This window comes from Carex rostrata, chromosome 20 (assembly GCF_964058835.1).
Source record: "Carex rostrata chromosome 20, lpCarRost1.2, whole genome shotgun sequence".
NCBI lineage: Eukaryota > Viridiplantae > Streptophyta > Magnoliopsida > Poales > Cyperaceae > Carex > Carex rostrata.
In genome coordinates this window covers 8,277,426-8,295,459 of record NC_135937.1, presented here as the reverse complement: position 1 = coordinate 8,295,459, position 18,034 = coordinate 8,277,426, and the positions used below count along the sequence as shown (strand labels likewise).

At 30.5% G+C, this 18,034-nt stretch overlaps 2 protein-coding genes across 3 annotated transcripts; one reads left to right on the top strand and one right to left on the bottom strand.

Moving 5' to 3' along the window:
* Nucleotides 1-6,012: 6,012 nt before the first annotated feature.
* Nucleotides 6,013-8,841, top strand: LOC144572599 (5'-nucleotidase / magnesium ion binding protein). 2 transcript variants are annotated; one of them, XM_078322241.1, is made up of 9 exons: nucleotides 6,013-6,357; nucleotides 6,633-6,693; nucleotides 6,792-6,924; nucleotides 7,168-7,291; nucleotides 7,398-7,454; nucleotides 7,539-7,635; nucleotides 7,965-8,034; nucleotides 8,534-8,594; nucleotides 8,690-8,841. In XM_078322241.1, exons 1-9 carry the CDS (start codon nucleotides 6,124-6,126, stop codon nucleotides 8,750-8,752), a joined length of 900 nt encoding a protein of 299 aa, XP_078178367.1. In that variant the 5' UTR covers nucleotides 6,013-6,123; the 3' UTR covers nucleotides 8,753-8,841. The 2 variants fall into 2 exon arrangements, with proteins under 2 accessions (XP_078178367.1, XP_078178366.1); XM_078322240.1 differs by having other exon boundaries at nucleotides 6,028-6,357; nucleotides 7,827-8,034.
* Nucleotides 8,842-11,422: 2,581 nt separating this feature from the next.
* Nucleotides 11,423-17,600, bottom strand: LOC144572637 (putative cyclic nucleotide-gated ion channel 5). The gene is made up of 8 exons (XM_078322284.1): nucleotides 17,445-17,600; nucleotides 15,657-15,800; nucleotides 15,005-15,581; nucleotides 14,704-14,916; nucleotides 14,055-14,356; nucleotides 13,340-13,451; nucleotides 12,498-12,734; nucleotides 11,423-12,188 (listed from the first exon to the last, which is right to left on the bottom strand). Exons 2-8 carry the CDS (start codon nucleotides 15,716-15,718, stop codon nucleotides 11,517-11,519), a joined length of 2,175 nt encoding a protein of 724 aa, XP_078178410.1. The 5' UTR covers nucleotides 15,719-15,800; nucleotides 17,445-17,600; the 3' UTR covers nucleotides 11,423-11,516.
* Between the last annotated feature and the right edge of the window lie 434 nt (nucleotides 17,601-18,034).

Below are 18,034 nucleotides of genomic sequence, written 5' to 3'. Positions count from 1 at the left end.
AAAATGGAGGCATTTGAACCCTCCTCTATTAATATATTAATATTGTGTAATTAGTATCTTATTAACGATATATAACTATATAATTAATATGTTACATTGTTAATATATTAAATAATTATTATAATAATATTATAATATTTTATAGTTATTATTAATATATTAATATTATATAATTAGTATATTATTATTAATTTTCCCTTATTATTAATATATAATTATATAATTAATATCATATATTGTTAATACATTAAATAATTATTATAATAATATTATATAATTAATATTTTCTTATTCATAATTATTATTAATATGTAACTATATAATTAATATGTTATATTGTTAATATATTAAATAATTATTATAATAATATTACAATATATTATAGTTGTTATTAATATATTAATATATTAATATTATATAATTAGTATCTTATTATTAATAATTTATATTGTTAATATTATAGTTGTTATTGATATATTAATATTATATAATTGGTATCTTATTATTAATAATTATTATTAATATATAATTATATAATTAATATTTTATATTGTTAATATATTAGATAATTATTTTCATAAGATTATATAATTAGTATCTTTTTATTAATAATTATTATTAATTAATAATTAATATATTAAATAAATTTTATAATAATATATATTATATTACAGTTATTATTAATATATTAATATTATATTAGTAGTATTTTATTATAAATAATTATCCAATTTAGGCTTTCAAAACTTTAGTTCTCCACCAACACTAACCAAATAAGGAATAGTTTAAGCTATGATTTAACTTTAGGCCTCAACCAAACATGAATAATTTAGACTGGTCTAAGTTGGAATAACCAATTTAGACCTCCTTAGCTTTAAGCCACAACCAAACATGGGGTTTTTGTTGAATACTCAAGTAGATTTCCTATTTTCGTTAGATTATTCAACAAAAATAAATTTTGTGACTCTTTTTTAATTAAATAGAAGATTGCGACAAATAATCCGAATTAATATATTTCAGGCATAATTTTTTGCGGCAGTAAAAAAATTAAAATATTTGTTAGTGTGTTACTAGAAAAAAAAAGGTAAAAAATATTTTGAATTTGTATTATTGATCCCAGTTCAAAAATCACTTCTAGGTAAATAAACAAATTATTGTGGTTCTTGAAGTAAATTCAAATTCTAAGGTACTCCACTAATTCCCTAGAAGCTATTTTATATTTTTATAAAATTACTTCTAAAGAAATGATTTTTGCAATCCAAATACAACACTCCAATTGAAGGTGTTTGGAGCACTACAGTAGTATCTACAGATTGCAAGATAATAAGACATTTATAACCTTAATACAACACTCAAATTGAAGGTGTTTGAAGGACTCTTGTAGTGTCTCTATTTATGTATTGTTAATGATTTTGAATATTATTATTATATATTCATGTTCCTTGAGATTAATATGTTATATTTTAGAAGTGTTCAAGAAGATGTACTTGGTCTTGAACCATAGAACTCTTAAAAATGAGAAACATATAATCCTAAAAATATGTTCACAATCGTGGTAATTAAGAAGAAACATTAATTACTAAGGAAGATTGTCATGTAGATTAAAGTACATTGAAGTTCTATAAATGTTGATAAAGGATTATCATTTAATTACATGAATATATAAAAATGTGTATTTTATATATTGAACATGACTTAAATGAATGTAACATTATATGGATTGTGTTTTGTGTCATTAATGTTTTCATTGTGTCTTTAGAATCTTAGATATGAGATGTGTAAGTTTTTTACATGAGAAGTATATAATGTGATTACTATTTAAATATTATCTTATGATAGGAATAAAATAGTAGTTCGTTGTGTACAACATGTGCGAGAGAAATTTATATGTTAATATTATCATTGTCCCTCAATTTGAGTTATGATATTACTAGGCCCCTTGGTAAAGTGGAATTATATCGCATGCAATATAACTGATGTAGTTATAATTATAATTTACTTGAGATACCAAGAAAATGAAAATACTGCAAAAATGACACGATCCTATTTTGCATATTATTCATAATATCATGTGACAATGATAGACACGAAATTAGTGGATTGAGTAAATGATTACTATGTTGTTTGGATAACTATAATGTAATGATAGAACCTCTTATAGTCAATAATATAAAGTTTTATATTATTGCCAAGATATCATAGATCCTCTATACGGTCACACCAACTGAAGAGAAACAACAAGTATTTTACATTTCATAGTGATGTATAAGATAAAATACATGAGATGAAATGCTAAAATAAAATGTCATAATATGACATGCTTAGATCATAAATAAATTTGTGAAATTATGCAAATATTATTTGGTATAATGTTTGAATGCATTATAAGAATAATAGAGACATTGTATAATAGAATAATATGACTAATATTATTTGTTCATAAATTAATTTATTAAACCAATTGCAAGATGAGATTAAAGAGAGCATGAGATGGCTAAATAAGTCTAGTGGCATTTGTGTAATTGATTCAAACCTTACACAAAGAGTTGCCCTAACCCTTGCCTATTGAAGGAGACATAAGGAAAATTTACACTAATTTTTTGCCAAAAACCCTAGCTAAAAATCCCCTCATTGTGCAGCCACATTTTTTTCTCATTCTCCTTGGCTGAAATTTGTGGGGATTGCTTCTAAGCCGAAAATTGTGAACTCTCATATCTCATCTCATCTTGTTAAGTTTAGCCACCAAGAAATCAAATAGTTTATTGATTTGAAGATCAAGAGGTGGTTGGATCTAAGCTTTGAACTTCACATCCATCTATCTAAGTAGTGTGTTAGTTCGTTGTTTAGGTTCAAGGTGAAACAAGAGGTGCTTCCAAGAGAACGGCGGTTCCAAGAGATTTAGAAGGGAAATCGACTTCCCTCTAACAAGAGATTTGACAATCTCTTTAGTTATGAATTCTTATCTCATCTTATGTGAGAAATAAATTTGTTTAATTTTATTTGAAGCACATGAGATGCTAGAAGAATTTATTTAACGTAATATTGCTTGCAATTGTCATACAAATGAGATTCGTTGTGTATTGAGTTAATTTTTTTTAATTTTTACCCTCTTGACATACACATGAAATCCTTTAGTGGTATCAGAGCCAGGTTTATTTTTATGACAATTAGACTATTTAATTAGTGCTAATTTAATTGCACAAATGTTTAGTTAACTATCTCTCAAGTTTCTTGTTCATAGATCTGTCAATTTTTGTTCTTAAGACATTAAATTATTTTGGTACTGTTTGAATCAAGAATTTTTGTGGATCTAAAATTTCTACATTAGTTTATGATATGTAGATTGATATTCTAAAATAAAACATGGAGTTTAGACCATTTTATTAAGATAAACAAAAATAACAAAACAGGTACATCGCAGTTTTCTGTTTCTGTTAAGATTCAAAATATCATATCTAGAATTTGGATGAATGGATTTTTGTGTGCCACCTATAATTAGAAAGATAGTGAAGTCTATTTTCTGAAAAACTATATTTTGCTATACAAAAATATTACGGATTTTGTGTGAAATTAAAAATTACAGAGACAACTACAATCTGTTTTCAGAAATGGAACTCGAGATTGAAATATAATTTTCTCACAAACTAATAAATAATTTTTTTGTGTTCTTTATATTTCCAGAAAGGTGCTTAAGTCTATTTTTAAAAAATGTATGGTTTGAAATTTAGTTCGAAACACACAATCTTGGACATAGAAAACATTGACTAGTGCGCAGCAGACCAAAACTGGAAAATTTATAACTTTTGGTCTTACCATCTTGAAATATTAATTTTTCACAAGAGCTATTTTGCAAAATCTGTAATATTAGATCTCATTCAAATTTAGGACAGATTAAGGACGAATTAATTATGAATTAATGACATTAAATGTTTTAATTAGCTATAATGGCAATTAAGAATGAGTTAATGACATTAATGATAATTAATTGACAATAAATGACAATTAATGACTATCAATGACATTAATGACATTTAATGAATAAATATTTATTCAATTAAAATCATTTTTAGGATTTAAAATGATTTAGATGAATTAAGAAATTGAGAGATATCCCCATGTTTGGTTGTGGCTTAAAGCTAAGGAGGTCTAAATTGGTTATTCCAACTTAGACCAGTCTAAATTATTCATGTTTGGTTGAGGCCTAAAGTTAAATCATAGCTTAAACTATTCCTTATTTGGTTAGTGTTGGTGGAGAACTAAAGTTTTGAAAGCCTAAATTGGATAATTATTTATAATAAAATACTACTAATATAATATTAATATATTAATAATAACTGTAATATAATATATATTATTATAAAATTTATTTAATATATTAATTATTAATTAATAATAATTATTAATAAAAAGATACTAATTATATAATCTTATGAAAATAATTATCTAATATATTAACAATATAAAATATTAATTATATAATTATATATTAATAATAATTATTAATAATAAGATACCAATTATATAATATTAATATATCAATAACAACTATAATATTAACAATATAAATTATTAATAATAAGATACTAATTATATAATATTAATATATTAATATATTAATAACAACTATAATATATTGTAATATTATTATAATAATTATTTAATATATTAACAATATAACATATTAATTATATAGTTACATATTAATAATAATTATAAATAAGAAAATATTAATTATATAATATTATTATAATAATTATTTAATGTATTAACAATATATGATATTAATTATATAATTATATATTAATAATAAGGGAAAATTAATAATAATATACTAATTATATAATATTAATATATTAATAATAACTATAAAATATTATAATATTATTATAATAATTATTTAATATATTAACAATGTAACATATTAATTATATAGTTATATATCGTTAATAAGATACTAATTACACAATATTAATATATTAATAGAGGAGGGTTCAAATGCCTCCATTTTTGGTGCCTCCACCATGCCTCCATTTTCAAAACATTAATAACTCAAAATTTAAATCATAAACTTCAAAATAAAACCGTTAGATGTGATTTATGCTATTTTATCTATGTGCTCAAAATTTTTTATCACATTTTGGTTTTCTTGTTATGTGAATCAATTAGTTGAAAAATCAACGTCTAGAAATTATCCACATTAGCACGTTTTTACAAGCTCTTGATGACAATCAAAATAAAGTTGAAATGTCATAATTTTTTACAGGTGCATAAATAAAATGATGTAGATCATATCCAACGGTTTTATTTTGACTTTTAAGTTTTAAATTTTGAGTTATTAAAGTTTTTAAAAATGGAGGCGAGGCATTTGAACCCTCCTCATATTAATAATAACTATAATATATTACAATATTATATAATAATTATTTAATATATTAACAATATAACATAATAATTATTTAATATATTAACAATATAAGATATTAATTATATAATTATATACTAATAATTATTATTAATAATAATATACTAATTATATACAAATAAAATATTATTATAATCATTCAAATTAGGCCACGAGGTGGAATAAAAATTAAACCACCATGTGAGGTGGTTTAATTTAGGCCGGCTTAAAGATTGACTTATGTCATCTTAGTCCGGCTCAATTAAAGCACGTTTGGTGGAATAACAACTTATGCCATCTTAGTCCGGCTCAATTAAAGCACGTTTGGTGGAATAACGAGGCTTAAACTCCTTATTCCATCCTTTAGGTCACAACCAAACATAGTGAAAGAGCTCTTCTATATTTCTTGGATTATCCAGCAGATTTAGACTGAATAGTCCAGCGGTTTGATTATTCTGAATTGTTTTTTTTTAAAAAAACGGATGTATTTTGTGAAATTTGAATTTATTTATGGTTGTTAATAAAATTTCGGTCCCAAATGTCAAATACAAGAAAAATTGAAAAGAAGAGTAAAAAAGTTTGAAACAAAAATCTAAACTGCTTGCTTCACTATCCAGAAGCCCCGGAAACCCAGAAACAGAAAAGGAGAGAAAAAAAAACGAAGAAAAACATAAAAAGTAATCCTTCCAAAATTCAATTATTATACAGCTTTATTCCCTCTCATGAGACTACCCCTTCTCCGCTGCACTGCTCCGCTTTCTCACTGGAAATCTCCTCTCTCGTTCCCCTCTTCTACTTGTACATCTCCGCACCGTCATATCTCCGTTTCTCTCTCACTTTATAAAAGGTGCTGCCTTTGCTCAAAAACAGCCATGTCTCAAGTCGTGGTGAGAGAAGCCGATTTACTTGATAGGAAGAAGGCTTCCATCCGCAATGCTGGCACCTCTAAATTGCAAGTGAGAAAGTTCCCATTTAGCCTACCTCTATTTGTTATTTGTTGATTTAAAGTGTACCCAAAACCTGACTAGTGTGTTTTTCTTGATAATTTAGTCTTTGAACCAGTCCAAGAGGACAAATTGGCAAAGTAAATTAGTATTATTGCCAGATAGAATTTTCATTTTCTTAAAACTAAGACAAAAAAAAATGTAATTCTCCTTATGTTTATGTGCAAATTATTGTACAAATTGCTTTAGTCAATTTAAGTTATTGACTACTTAATTATTGATTTTAGGTGATTGCAGACTTTGATGGTACACTCACCAAGTACTGGTGCAATGGAGCCCGCGGCCAGAGTAGGGTTTTTTTTCTTAAGTCTCTGGTTACTTTATTTTCCTATGTGAATTATTGCTGGTATCTTTTAATATATCGTGGTGATTTGTGTAATGTTTAGCAAGTCATGGATTGTTGCAACAAGGAAATGCGGAGTATGATGCAAAGAGGCAAATGCTGTATGATTACTACCATCCACTCGAAATCTCTCCTTCGATACCAATTGAGGAGAAAACAAAGCTCATGGAGGAATGGTAAACTTAAATCCCCCCTTTTGTTTTTTATGAATTTTTTTAAGAATTGTAATTTTGGAAGAAATGTTTAGTAAGAAAATCGAGGTTTACACAAGCCAATTATTTTTATGTGATATAAGGTGCCGATATTATGCTCAAGTATTTTGAAAAAATAATTGAGGCCATTTGTCATTTGGGAGATAGAAATACTTCTTTTATTGTCAAAAGTACTGAATGCTTTGTATTATGAAAATCACACTATAGGTGGGAAAAAACGCATGGCCTTTTAATTGAGGGTGGCCTTACATATAATGCAATAAAGAAATCTGTGGCTGATGCTACTATTTCTTTTAGAGATGGTGTGGTTCAGCTTTTTGAATTCTTGGAGGTTAGCTGCTTCTTGCTTAATTATTCATTTCCAATACGTGAAAACTTAAATTATTGAAGCAACAATATAAAATCTAGACTAATGTTCCATTGCTTTCATAATTCAGGAGAGGGATATACCTGTTGTAATATTTTCTGCTGGGCTTGCTGATATCATAGAGGAGGTAAATTCGACACCATCAATGCATTAAATTTGCATTTAAAATTTTTAGTCAGTTTATTTATTTATACATGTCACTTTGAATTAGGTGTTTAGACAAAAGCTGCATCGGTCGTTCAAGAACATAAAAGTTGTGTCGAACAGGATGCAATTTGATGAAAGAGGCTATCTGGTAGCCTTTAAAGGTCAATTTTGATTCTTCTGTTTTATATATATTTGATGATCCTTGCAAATACAATGGTAAGAATTTAAGTGTACCTGATTATACATTTCACATTCCATTGCAAACATAACCTCTACCAAAGTCCTGAATTTAAACTTTTCCATATCTCCCCCACCCCCTCTCTCATATCTTTATTTTTTTTTAAAAGATCAGGTAAGACAATTCATGTTTTCAACAAAAATGAGCATGCAATCGACATGGCTGCACCAATCCATGATGAATTTGGGAATTTAGATGGGTCAGATGTGAATGGAACATTTGTGAAAGACAGGACCAACATTCTGTTATTAGGTGATGGATTAGGCGATCTTGGCATGTCAGATGGTGTCAGCTTTGAAAACCGTATTGCTGTTGGCTTTCTGTAAGTGAAATATCTCCAATTTCTTTTCATACTAAGGTTATTTTTAATGTTTATCTTTTTGAATGAATTAGAACCAGAAAAGATGTAATTTTAATGAACTGGATTAACAAATATACTGATTAAAAAGGTATACTCCATAAATATGGTGTAGTTCAATGAAAGTACATTACATAAGAAGAATAGTTTTTTCCTTGTTGTCAATATTCATGCGATACAGCTTATGATTTTCAAGTGGGACCCACAATGTAACTGGTAAAATCACCGGAGAATTTTTTTGACAAAACTACTATTGAAGTCTGTTCTTTCTAAGTAGTAAAAAGTATTTCCTATTTTCTAGTAAAATTGTTCTTATGCCATGCTAAAGACTATACACTAATGTAAATTCCGTTTGCTCCTTTTCTTTTGCATTTATGTTTTTTCCAATCAGTATTACTTTGTTGGCCATGTATGTGCATGTAATATGAAACTCTACTTAAATTATTGTAATTCTTCTATGTAGGAATAGTAACATAGAGAAATCTCTCAAGGATTACTCAGAAGCATTTGATATTGTCTATCTGGTTAGTGTCTCCTTTTTTATCTGGTATGCAAATCATTTCATATTCATTCTTTCTGCAAAATGTTCATTGTGCTTGTTCAAATTTTGTTTTTGTAGAATGATGCATCAATGTGGGGTGTGGTCAACCTTGTATCTGAGCTATGCTCCACCAACCAGTAATTTTGGCGGCACATTTCAGATTGACCTTATTATTTCCCGACCTTGATAGTACTAAATGCTGATGCTGTTAATGTTAATTTATTGGTTCTCTTGTGAGATCTTGGGGATGAGTTCATGTCCCTCTAGGCCATTGTTCAATTATGCTATTGCAAAATGCTATGGCAATTTGCTCAAGTGTTTGTTCCTTTTAATTGGGTCAATTTCAAATTAATCTTTTTTAAAATCGGTAAAATTTTGAAAATCAAACACCATTGGTTCCCAGCATATAATCCAATTTACAATAAAAAAAATCTCCATTTCTGCAGATAATTCTCCTTAATTAACGGAAGAAAGAGAATAAATGAGCCTTAGAAATTTTAACTTACCAATTTGTTACAAGAATATTTTGTGTGTGTGACACGGTCCTATGGCTGGTTGGTTTTTTTCCTGCACAGATTTGAAAAGGAAAAGGTTAGCTGCTACTGTCATTGGTTCATTGCAACGATTCCAGAGTTGTGTTGGGTAACTGATCTAATAAACCGACATGGGCTTTCTTGTATGATAAAGTTTAAATTTGGTTAAGTTTGTTGAAATACACCGAACAAAATTGATCATAAACAAAAACAAACATATTTCTGCATAGGAACGAGTTTTTTTAAGGTCATAATAGCACCCTTTTTCCTGTCTATATCATAATACCATTGAACAGATCTCCATATAAATCTTTAAACTAATCATGATGTACGAAATTCATTGCCCGTAAGCAGGACTGTTAATGATGCGAGTTTGAGCGAGTTGTGTATGTTCATACTCGGTTCATTAGTTTAATGAGCAAGTCAACTCAAGTTGAGAAGACAACTGTGCTCGTGTTCAACTCGTTAAATGTTCAAGTTGACTCGTGCTCATTAAGAAATTAAGTCTATAGGCAATTTTGAATTTTGTCTTAGAACTAGACAAAATGATAAGTGATAGCTAATTCCTCTAATAAAAAATATTGACATATTGACATGCCGAGTTGTACAATCATAGTCAAGCATCACAAATTATCAATTAATTAATTTCAACGGTGTCTTATAGATACCCACGTAAAACAAATTATTTGCATACTGTTTTGATTTTGTTTTTGTTCATAAATCCAAACTTCGTGTCTTAATGTTGCACAACTTTCTACATAATTAATGAATACATTACACCTGATAAAAAAAAAAACAAATTGTCATAATCAGATCCTCTTGAAAGAATAACATATATATCATTCAATTTAATTTAGGTTCTGGTGGTCCTTTTTAATTTTAATTTAATTTGGGTTTGAATTCGGTTGGGAACTACTTGAAATTAAGTGTGGTATGATTTTATCTAACTCAGTTCTGAATGAACGAGTTATGGGCGAGTTGGGAGTATGCTCATGTTTGATTTATTAAGTTAATGAGTGAGTTTTTAACAAGTTTTTAGCGAACAAGTTATGAGTTAAGAGCGATTTTCTCACCCCTACCTATAAGTCTGTAACAGTTGTGCTTGTAGTGGTAACTGGGTTGGGTGATTAGTACTTTGAATAGATATGCGACGGGTTAGTTTCTGATTGGACTCAATTGTCATTTTTTTATTCCAAAATTTCAATCGTGTAGAAATTTACAAAGAAGAGGGTTCAAATGTCTTCATTTTGTGTGCCTCTACCATGGCTCTATTTTTAAAACATTAATAATGCAAAATTTAGATCAAAAACGTCAAAATAAAACTATTAGATGTGATCTACGTTATTTTTTCTATATGCTCATAAAAAAAAATCATATTTTGGTTTTGTTTTTATGTGAATCAGTAAGTTAAAAATTAACGTTTAGAAATTATTCATATTAGTACGTTTTTACAAGCTCTTAGTGATAACAAAAACAAAGTTGAAATATCATAATTTTTTACACGTGCATAGATAAAATGTAGATCATATCTAATAATTTTATTATAGATAAAATGTAGATCATATCTAATAATTTTATTTTTATTTTTAAGTTTTAAATTTTGAACTATTATTATTTTTTAAAATAAAGACGTAATAGAGACCAAAAAAAAAAAATGAAAACATTTGCTCCTCCTCGTTAACAAAATTTATTTGATATTCAATTTATATTTCGTTATACGGTGAAATATATTGTCCATCATCAATCTATGGGGTTCGTTTGGTTGTCCGGAAATGTGAAACACAGTTGATACCTACACTGCGCATAGGGATAATGCAGTTGTATTTCATTTGTTTATACATCAATGCTACTTGAACAAATGTGTATATACATACATAATATAATGGTGTATATACTTGAAAAAAATTGGGAAGTTTACTTCAAATTTGTGCCAGGACATAGATATGAGCAATTAATTGAGCATAACCCAATTACTATCCATCCTTCTTTGTCTATCTAAACTTAACAAGCCAATTACTATCCTTCATATTTGGCATTTACCATGCAAATCTCCTATTAACACCCCAGAGAAAAAAAAAATGAAACAGTATGTAAATAAACAGAGAACTTGCGGTTTTTATGCTAATGAATTAATATGACCTTTTTTGTTTGCCAGGATCATATGCAGTGCTGCTTCACAACCTCTTTCAAAATTTAAACGAGCAAATTAATCTTCAAATTTCATAGATGCATGTACAATTAACAAAGAAGGCCCCCCTCCCCAAACCCCCATGCAACCGAAATCTACTTTTATTTATACTACAGTAATATTAGTATATTTCACCACTCCATGCTACCAAGTCAGAATATGTTAATTAACCTAAGCAATCAAGTTAATCTTCTATCCCAAAATCAGGTTCAGGGGGCCTCGGCACTGGAATAGTTAAATCTCGGATCCTCATACTCCGGATCCTATGCAACCCTTTCAAAGCATTTGCTGCAAATCGGGAGGCATAGATCGTCGCACCTAGGCTGGATGAAGTGTTGGGTGACACGCTGTCTTCCATCTCCTCTCTCCTTCTTATCTCTGCAGCTTTTCTTTTAGAAAACCTCCTCCATGCTGCCTGTATATAGCACGCAGCCCATGTGCGCCACTGCTGCGAGTAAAACCGAAATGTGTGCTGCACCTGTTTGCTATGCAAGCGTCTGAACTGACTCGCCACAAACTTGAGTTCATCAGCAATTAATGCAAAAGCTTCGACCTCGGTGAGGGCCCGCACGGTGCGAGTGGAAGAAGGGAGGTTGGAGCCCGACTTGGGGTCTAGGGCCCACGTGAGGAGCTCCTCACCACAGAAGTCACCCTCCTTGAGGACACCACGGTTATAGAAACCTGAGCGGCCACCGTCAGTGGTGACACTCTCGAGGCGGCCACGAATTATAAAAATCATCTCATCAACTGGGTCACCCTCCCGGACTATGTATGTGTGTTCTGTGCAGAGACTCGGTTTGAGGCGCTCGCATATCGCATCTAAGAGCCGCTCATCCATGTTTTCGAATAAAGGTACCTGCATAAAAAAAATGGACTAAATAATACTAGTGCATATAGTTGACCTGATAAGATTTTATCTATTGTTTCAGATCACAGTCTTAGCATCTTGACAATCACATGTGGATGTGCAGTACTTCATACATTCAGGTAAAGAGTATTTTTGGGGAAGGTCTAATTACAGACCATAGTGATACCGAAACATATAATCTAACACCAGATGGCTGGCAAAGATGATGAATGTTCCTCTTAAGCTTTATTTATACTTTATATAAACGCACAAAAATAATCTCCTCTCGACCCCAAGTAAAAACAAATATAAAATTACCCTTCGGACAAGGCCAAGACAGAGATGGCGCTTGATGTCCCTCCGGAGATCCTTCGGAAGACTCTGCACAATGTTCTCTTCATCGACCCCACGAGTCTCAAGCCACTTGTATTGGTCATACCTCCTCACTCGCTGCTTCAGGTCATGTGGCAAAAGCCGGTGGCGCATCCATTGCTCGGAGTCTGACCTCTTCACCCTCATCTCCTCCAACCGGATTGTCGACGATTGAAGATAGGTCTATGGAAGATATTGGTTTCCAGTTAGATCAAAACAATTTATGGTCTTGCACTTGGATGAGGCGTAGGATTTCTCTGTTTTCAAAGTCCAAACAGTCGATCTGAACTACTCCATATATTAAAATGTGCTTGAAGACCAAATTTTATGTTTTTTTTTTTTGAAATGTTTTACTAATTTTTTTAGATAGGTACAAAATCACTGTTTTTGGACGATTCTAAAAAATTAGTAATTTTTTTAAAATAATATATAAAATTTAGTCTTCAAGCACATTTTAATATGGTGATCATGTTGAGTGATTCAGATTGACTGTTTGGACTTTAAAATGGAGATAAGGATGTGATGCACTATTGAGGCATGAAAGACATGAGGCATTTGGAACTTGCTCTCTCTCTCTCTCTCTCTTTTTTTTTTTTTTTTTTTTTTTTGAGCTCTTCGTTATTTTTCTTTATTGATTGCTTTAGGTTATCGGGGGTTTCACGGGGTAGGGAACTTTTTTTTACCATATGCATTCAACAATAAAGCAAAAGCAAATGATCCAAAGCAAGCGGAATAATGAAAAGATCAAACAAAAAATATAATTTATAATATGACACCTATTAATTTACCTGCATATTACCGATAAGTAGGGCGAAAAGAATTAAACCTAAGATAGCCAGAGAAATCGAGAAGATAACCTCTACAGTATAGACGCTTGTCTGTAACCCTTGACCCAGTGTGCTATTGTCAGATGTCACAACAAAATCACAAGAAAGTCAGAAATTGTTAGTACCCATATGCGCACGCACGAACAAAAAGATAAGGATTACAATCTAAAAGAACCTTGCATAAATAACAGTTGAAATAATTGTATTGCAAAATCACGAGATGTGAAGCCAGAATTTGTAGCTTTGGAGAAAAAAATGCTAGCAATTTTATGACTTTTACACTACTGCCAGTTCTTTTACCTTGAAGAAATTTTTGTATATATATAACCTCTACAAGCATATACTAAGGTAAAAGAGTATAAATGTTTGAATCCTCAGTTCCTCACCATATTCACTTCTTGGACAATTACATTGTGAATTGAGATATAGCTTTAGTAGTTGATTTTTCTTTTATAAATGAAGGTATTATCTGGAGCATGGTTTATGAAACAATGACCTCTGACTCACACCTGTATTACAGGTCAATAAATATACTCCAACATTTCACCTTTGATATATAATGATATGTATTACACACAGGTTTATTAATTTATTGTTTGGAATTCTTTGTTTTTTAGGAGAACAAAACTCACAATCAATGCTCTAAATAACAAATTAAAAGGAAGAGAGTACATACCTCAGATTTTGAAGTCCCCACCACAAGCAAAAAAAGAACTTGGGAAGAAATTTCACAGATGAAGCAACCCCAGAGTTCAGTGCTGATTCGTAAATACCAAAATTGAACTCAGGGTTATCTTCTATCACTGAGCAATTCTTAATCAGATCATCTCTTCCAGTATTAGCCCACTCGTTGTACCCCGGTAAATAATTATTACCACAGTATAAAAAGCTGTTGTGACATCCTGGTGATTTGCATGCCTTTTTCCAGCAGCTATCTTCGCGCTCAACAGCTAGGAAGTACCAGAGTGCACCAACTATCTAAAAATGAGGTACAAAAAAGAAATAATAAAATGGAATCAATGCTTGTGCTTGTGTGGTGTATCATGCTTTTGGGATATATATATATATATATTTGAGAGCAATATCACGCTTTTGGAGTATTTATGATTTGTGGTTAGCATATAGGAGAACATAAGAATTAAGAAACAAAGTAAAAAATGCAAAATGGTTTGTCGGGTCCAAAAACAATTATGATTATTTAGATCTTTGCCAAAACGACCAAGAATATAAAAAAGAAAAAAGCACTTGCTGCTTAAAGTCTAATTTATGCTGACACCATGAACTAATAAAATAGAAAATGTGAGATGATCCAAAGGATAACTTACATGACTTGCGAGTAGATACCACAGCAGATAGTAAACTGCACCCATCCAAGCAGACTCAGCAACAACACCAGACGATCTTTTGAGTTCGGTCATTAGAGGAAAAATGCGCAAAAATCTGGGTATGTATTGCATAAGTACGATAATAATCACTTCAGTTTTTGTGCCCAACACATCTGCACCTGTTGATTGGTGCAGGTATCTCCATAATACAATCTGTACGTAGATGTTACGAAGCAGTTATATAAAAAATAAGCCATAGATAGATGAAATATTCAACTAAAATGCCGACTTGGTCCAATACCTGAGGGAGAGGAAATACTGAGAGAAAATCTACAATAAAGTATCTCCTTAGATAGCGTTTTGCAATCTGCTCAGGATTAATCACCAGCTCACCTCGGCCAAATACCCTAGATGAAGGTGCGATAAAAGCAGTCCGAAATTGAAGCACCATGCGCCCAAGATACAATGAATCAATAACCGTGCGCAAGGTGGTCGCGGCAACAGCAAGCTTCCTATCTATCCCGAGGCAGTTATTTTCAATATCGACTGTTGGCAGATACATAAACAACGGGTCAATCGAAACCCCGAGAAAACATGAAAGAGCGAATAGTCGATTCATCCATTGCAGAAACTTATCTTGGGGATCAAATATTTTCTTCTCTTTTTTATTGAGATCCTCTGCAAAGACCGCATGAGATACACCGTATCGGATTGACCGGCCGAAGGAACGCAGCTGCTCAGAGCTCTTTATAACCCCTTTCTTGAAAGATTTGGGTTTTGTTTTGGAGTTAGTGCCAAATGGTTCAATTGAGAAGCTCGTTCTGTTCATTCTACCAGGAGGGGTTGTGACAGATAACTTCGGGCTTGACTCCTCTAACCTAGATAACAGATTTGTCCTGAGATTAAAACCATATGCATGAAAAGTGCAAAAAAAAAAAAAATAGTAATTGTACCTCACAAATCTCTCTCTATGGCCATCAATAGACTGCGACTTATAAACACCACAAGTAAACATCTTGAGGTGTCAGCAGCAGCACAAAAGGCCATCAAAAGAGCTCATACGTAGGCTTGATATGCACCAGTTAAATAGAATTGATCTGTTTGAAATAAGAGAAATAAAAAACAAAAAAATGCATCAATACACCAAATTTAACTTTCTGACTTTAAAACTTGAGGTTTTCTAAAATTAACTGACAAGAACATTAAAGTAATTCTCTTTCAAATATTATATCTTTTAAAAGTTAGAACCAAAATATACATCTTATTTTTGAGATGAGATTTTTTTTTTCCCTTAAAATTGAAGAGAAGATGGCAGAAAGAAAATTTTATTAGTTCTGCGTTCAGTGAACCAGGCTGAGATGTAAAATAATTCCACGAAAGCCAATTCTTATATAAATGAAGCTGGTTAATATTTTGAGATTTTTATATTGTAAAAGCAATTGATTGGGTTCTGCTTGACATGTACAGATCTGTAGCTCACAAAATTAATAACTTGCCTCATGCAACAAGACAAATCCAGAATTGACGCTCCATATATCGTGCAAATTTTATAGGACATAAAAATTAAAAAATTTCTTGAGAAAATCTCGTGTCCAAAAGCTCGAAATACTTAGGTAATTTTGGTTCTAAGATTTTTAATTTCTTTTGTGAAAATACCCATTTCTTTGAAGCATTTTCTTTTTTGAGGGTTCTTGGCAGATGCTGCCAGTTCTTTGAAGCATTTTCTTTTAATTCAAACAAGCCTAACAAGGACCAACTTCTTAAGTAGACAAATCTACTCCACACCACAACCCCAACTCCAATAATTCCAAGTCTCACAATACATTGCTTTCTATAATTAAAGAATGACAAATAAATTAATAAAATTTGAATAAAGAAAAAGGTTAAACCAATTTGGCATAAATTTACCAATGCAACTTGATTTCGTCATAGGGTTAGTTGAATTACTGTACTAATAAGTCTTATTAATAACTTATTCCGACCCAACAAAACAAATTGACCAACTGACAGGATAGCTGTGTGCGTGTTACTTTCTATTTTATTTCATTTTTTTTTTTTAAAGAAAGGCATAACTGCCCATCGTATTACGATATACTGGTATTATTCTGATAAACTGAATTTGGATGTTCTATATCTGGTCTCTTGTTGCATATTAATTAGACGAAGAATAGAAATTCATTGATGTAGACATTTATTACCATTATAGAAAGAAAAATAAAGATAAAATCTACATTTAAAATTTCTGTACTGCCGTCGAATTATCATATATGGACAGAATTGAATCCTAAAAATTATATAATTGCAGAAATTATAACTAATTTTGGTCATGGTTCATGCTTGGGAATACTGCATTCTGAAATCTGAATTCAACCTGAGTTCACTATATCATATTAAAGTTTGAACTTTGAACAGAAATTGAACTTATGAAAAGTTAATATTCCCAGAAATGCATTTTCTTTATTATGACGCAATCAAACAAAAATTAGAAAATTTTGCCAAGAAGAAAAAGGGAAACTTTCCTGGGCAATTTGATATTGTCATTTCCGTAGTACTTGAACCAAAGATCAATCGAAATAAATTAATTGACAAACAAATAAACTTTACAACTTGTCATTTATTTGTGTCCCGAAAAATGATCAATTCTTACTAAAATTTCCCTCATCTTTTATCAAAAACTTTCCCTTCTTCTCTTATGGTGCATTTTCTTTAAAATTGTGAAGCCAAAAGACAAATATCAGTACCGATTTTGTAGCTGAGGTTTCGACGAAGAAGCCAAATCGAATAATTTGCATAGAGCTTGACGGAGATTGTGAGGAAGAAAGAGGAAAAATAATTAGAGCGAAATCTAGAACTGAAACGGAAAATTTTTGGCGGTCGTTGGCTCCCCGTGTCCCTCCCTCCAATTCTCCAAATATAGGAGAGAATAGACAATCCCCTCTCAAGATCCTCTATGATTCATCCTTAGTTTGAATCCGTGTAGCGGTTCTATAATTTTGGAGAAGAGTAACTTCGGTTTTGCAGAGCCATCCAACGAGTTGTTTACATATAATATTTTAAAATAAATATAAAGGTAGCCTTATTTATTTAATTTATTTCTTAACTGATTATAATTTCTCATGTTCTAACATGGTGATCTTTAAAGCAACCAATTAATTAAGTTTATTATTGTTCATATGCTGAGTTGCCGACAGACAATCACACACATCATATATATATAGATTGTCAGTTAACATGCATACAGTTAATTTGTTAAGTCATTATTAATAAAAAAAAAAACGTTCACTAATTGTAATATATCACGAAGAATTTAATTAGACATATTGTCCTTAGG

Coding starts and splice junctions, on each gene's coding strand:
- LOC144572637 (XM_078322284.1), bottom strand. CDS start 15,718: ATGTTTACTTGTGGTGTTTATAAGTCGCAGTCTATTGATGGCCATAGA. Junction 15,582..15,656: donor CATAGAGAGAGATTTGTGAG/GTACAATTACTA, acceptor TCTGTTATCTAG/GTTAGAGGAGTCAAGCCCGA. Junction 14,357..14,703: donor GGTATCTACTCGCAAGTCAT/GTAAGTTATCCT, acceptor CCTCATTTTTAG/ATAGTTGGTGCACTCTGGTA.
- LOC144572599 (XM_078322240.1), top strand. CDS start 6,124: ATGAGACTACCCCTTCTCCGCTGCACTGCTCCGCTTTCTCACTGGAAA. Junction 6,694..6,791: donor CAATGGAGCCCGCGGCCAGA/GTAGGGTTTTTT, acceptor TGTAATGTTTAG/CAAGTCATGGATTGTTGCAA. Junction 7,636..7,826: donor CTATCTGGTAGCCTTTAAAG/GTCAATTTTGAT, acceptor TTAAAAGATCAG/GTAAGACAATTCATGTTTTC.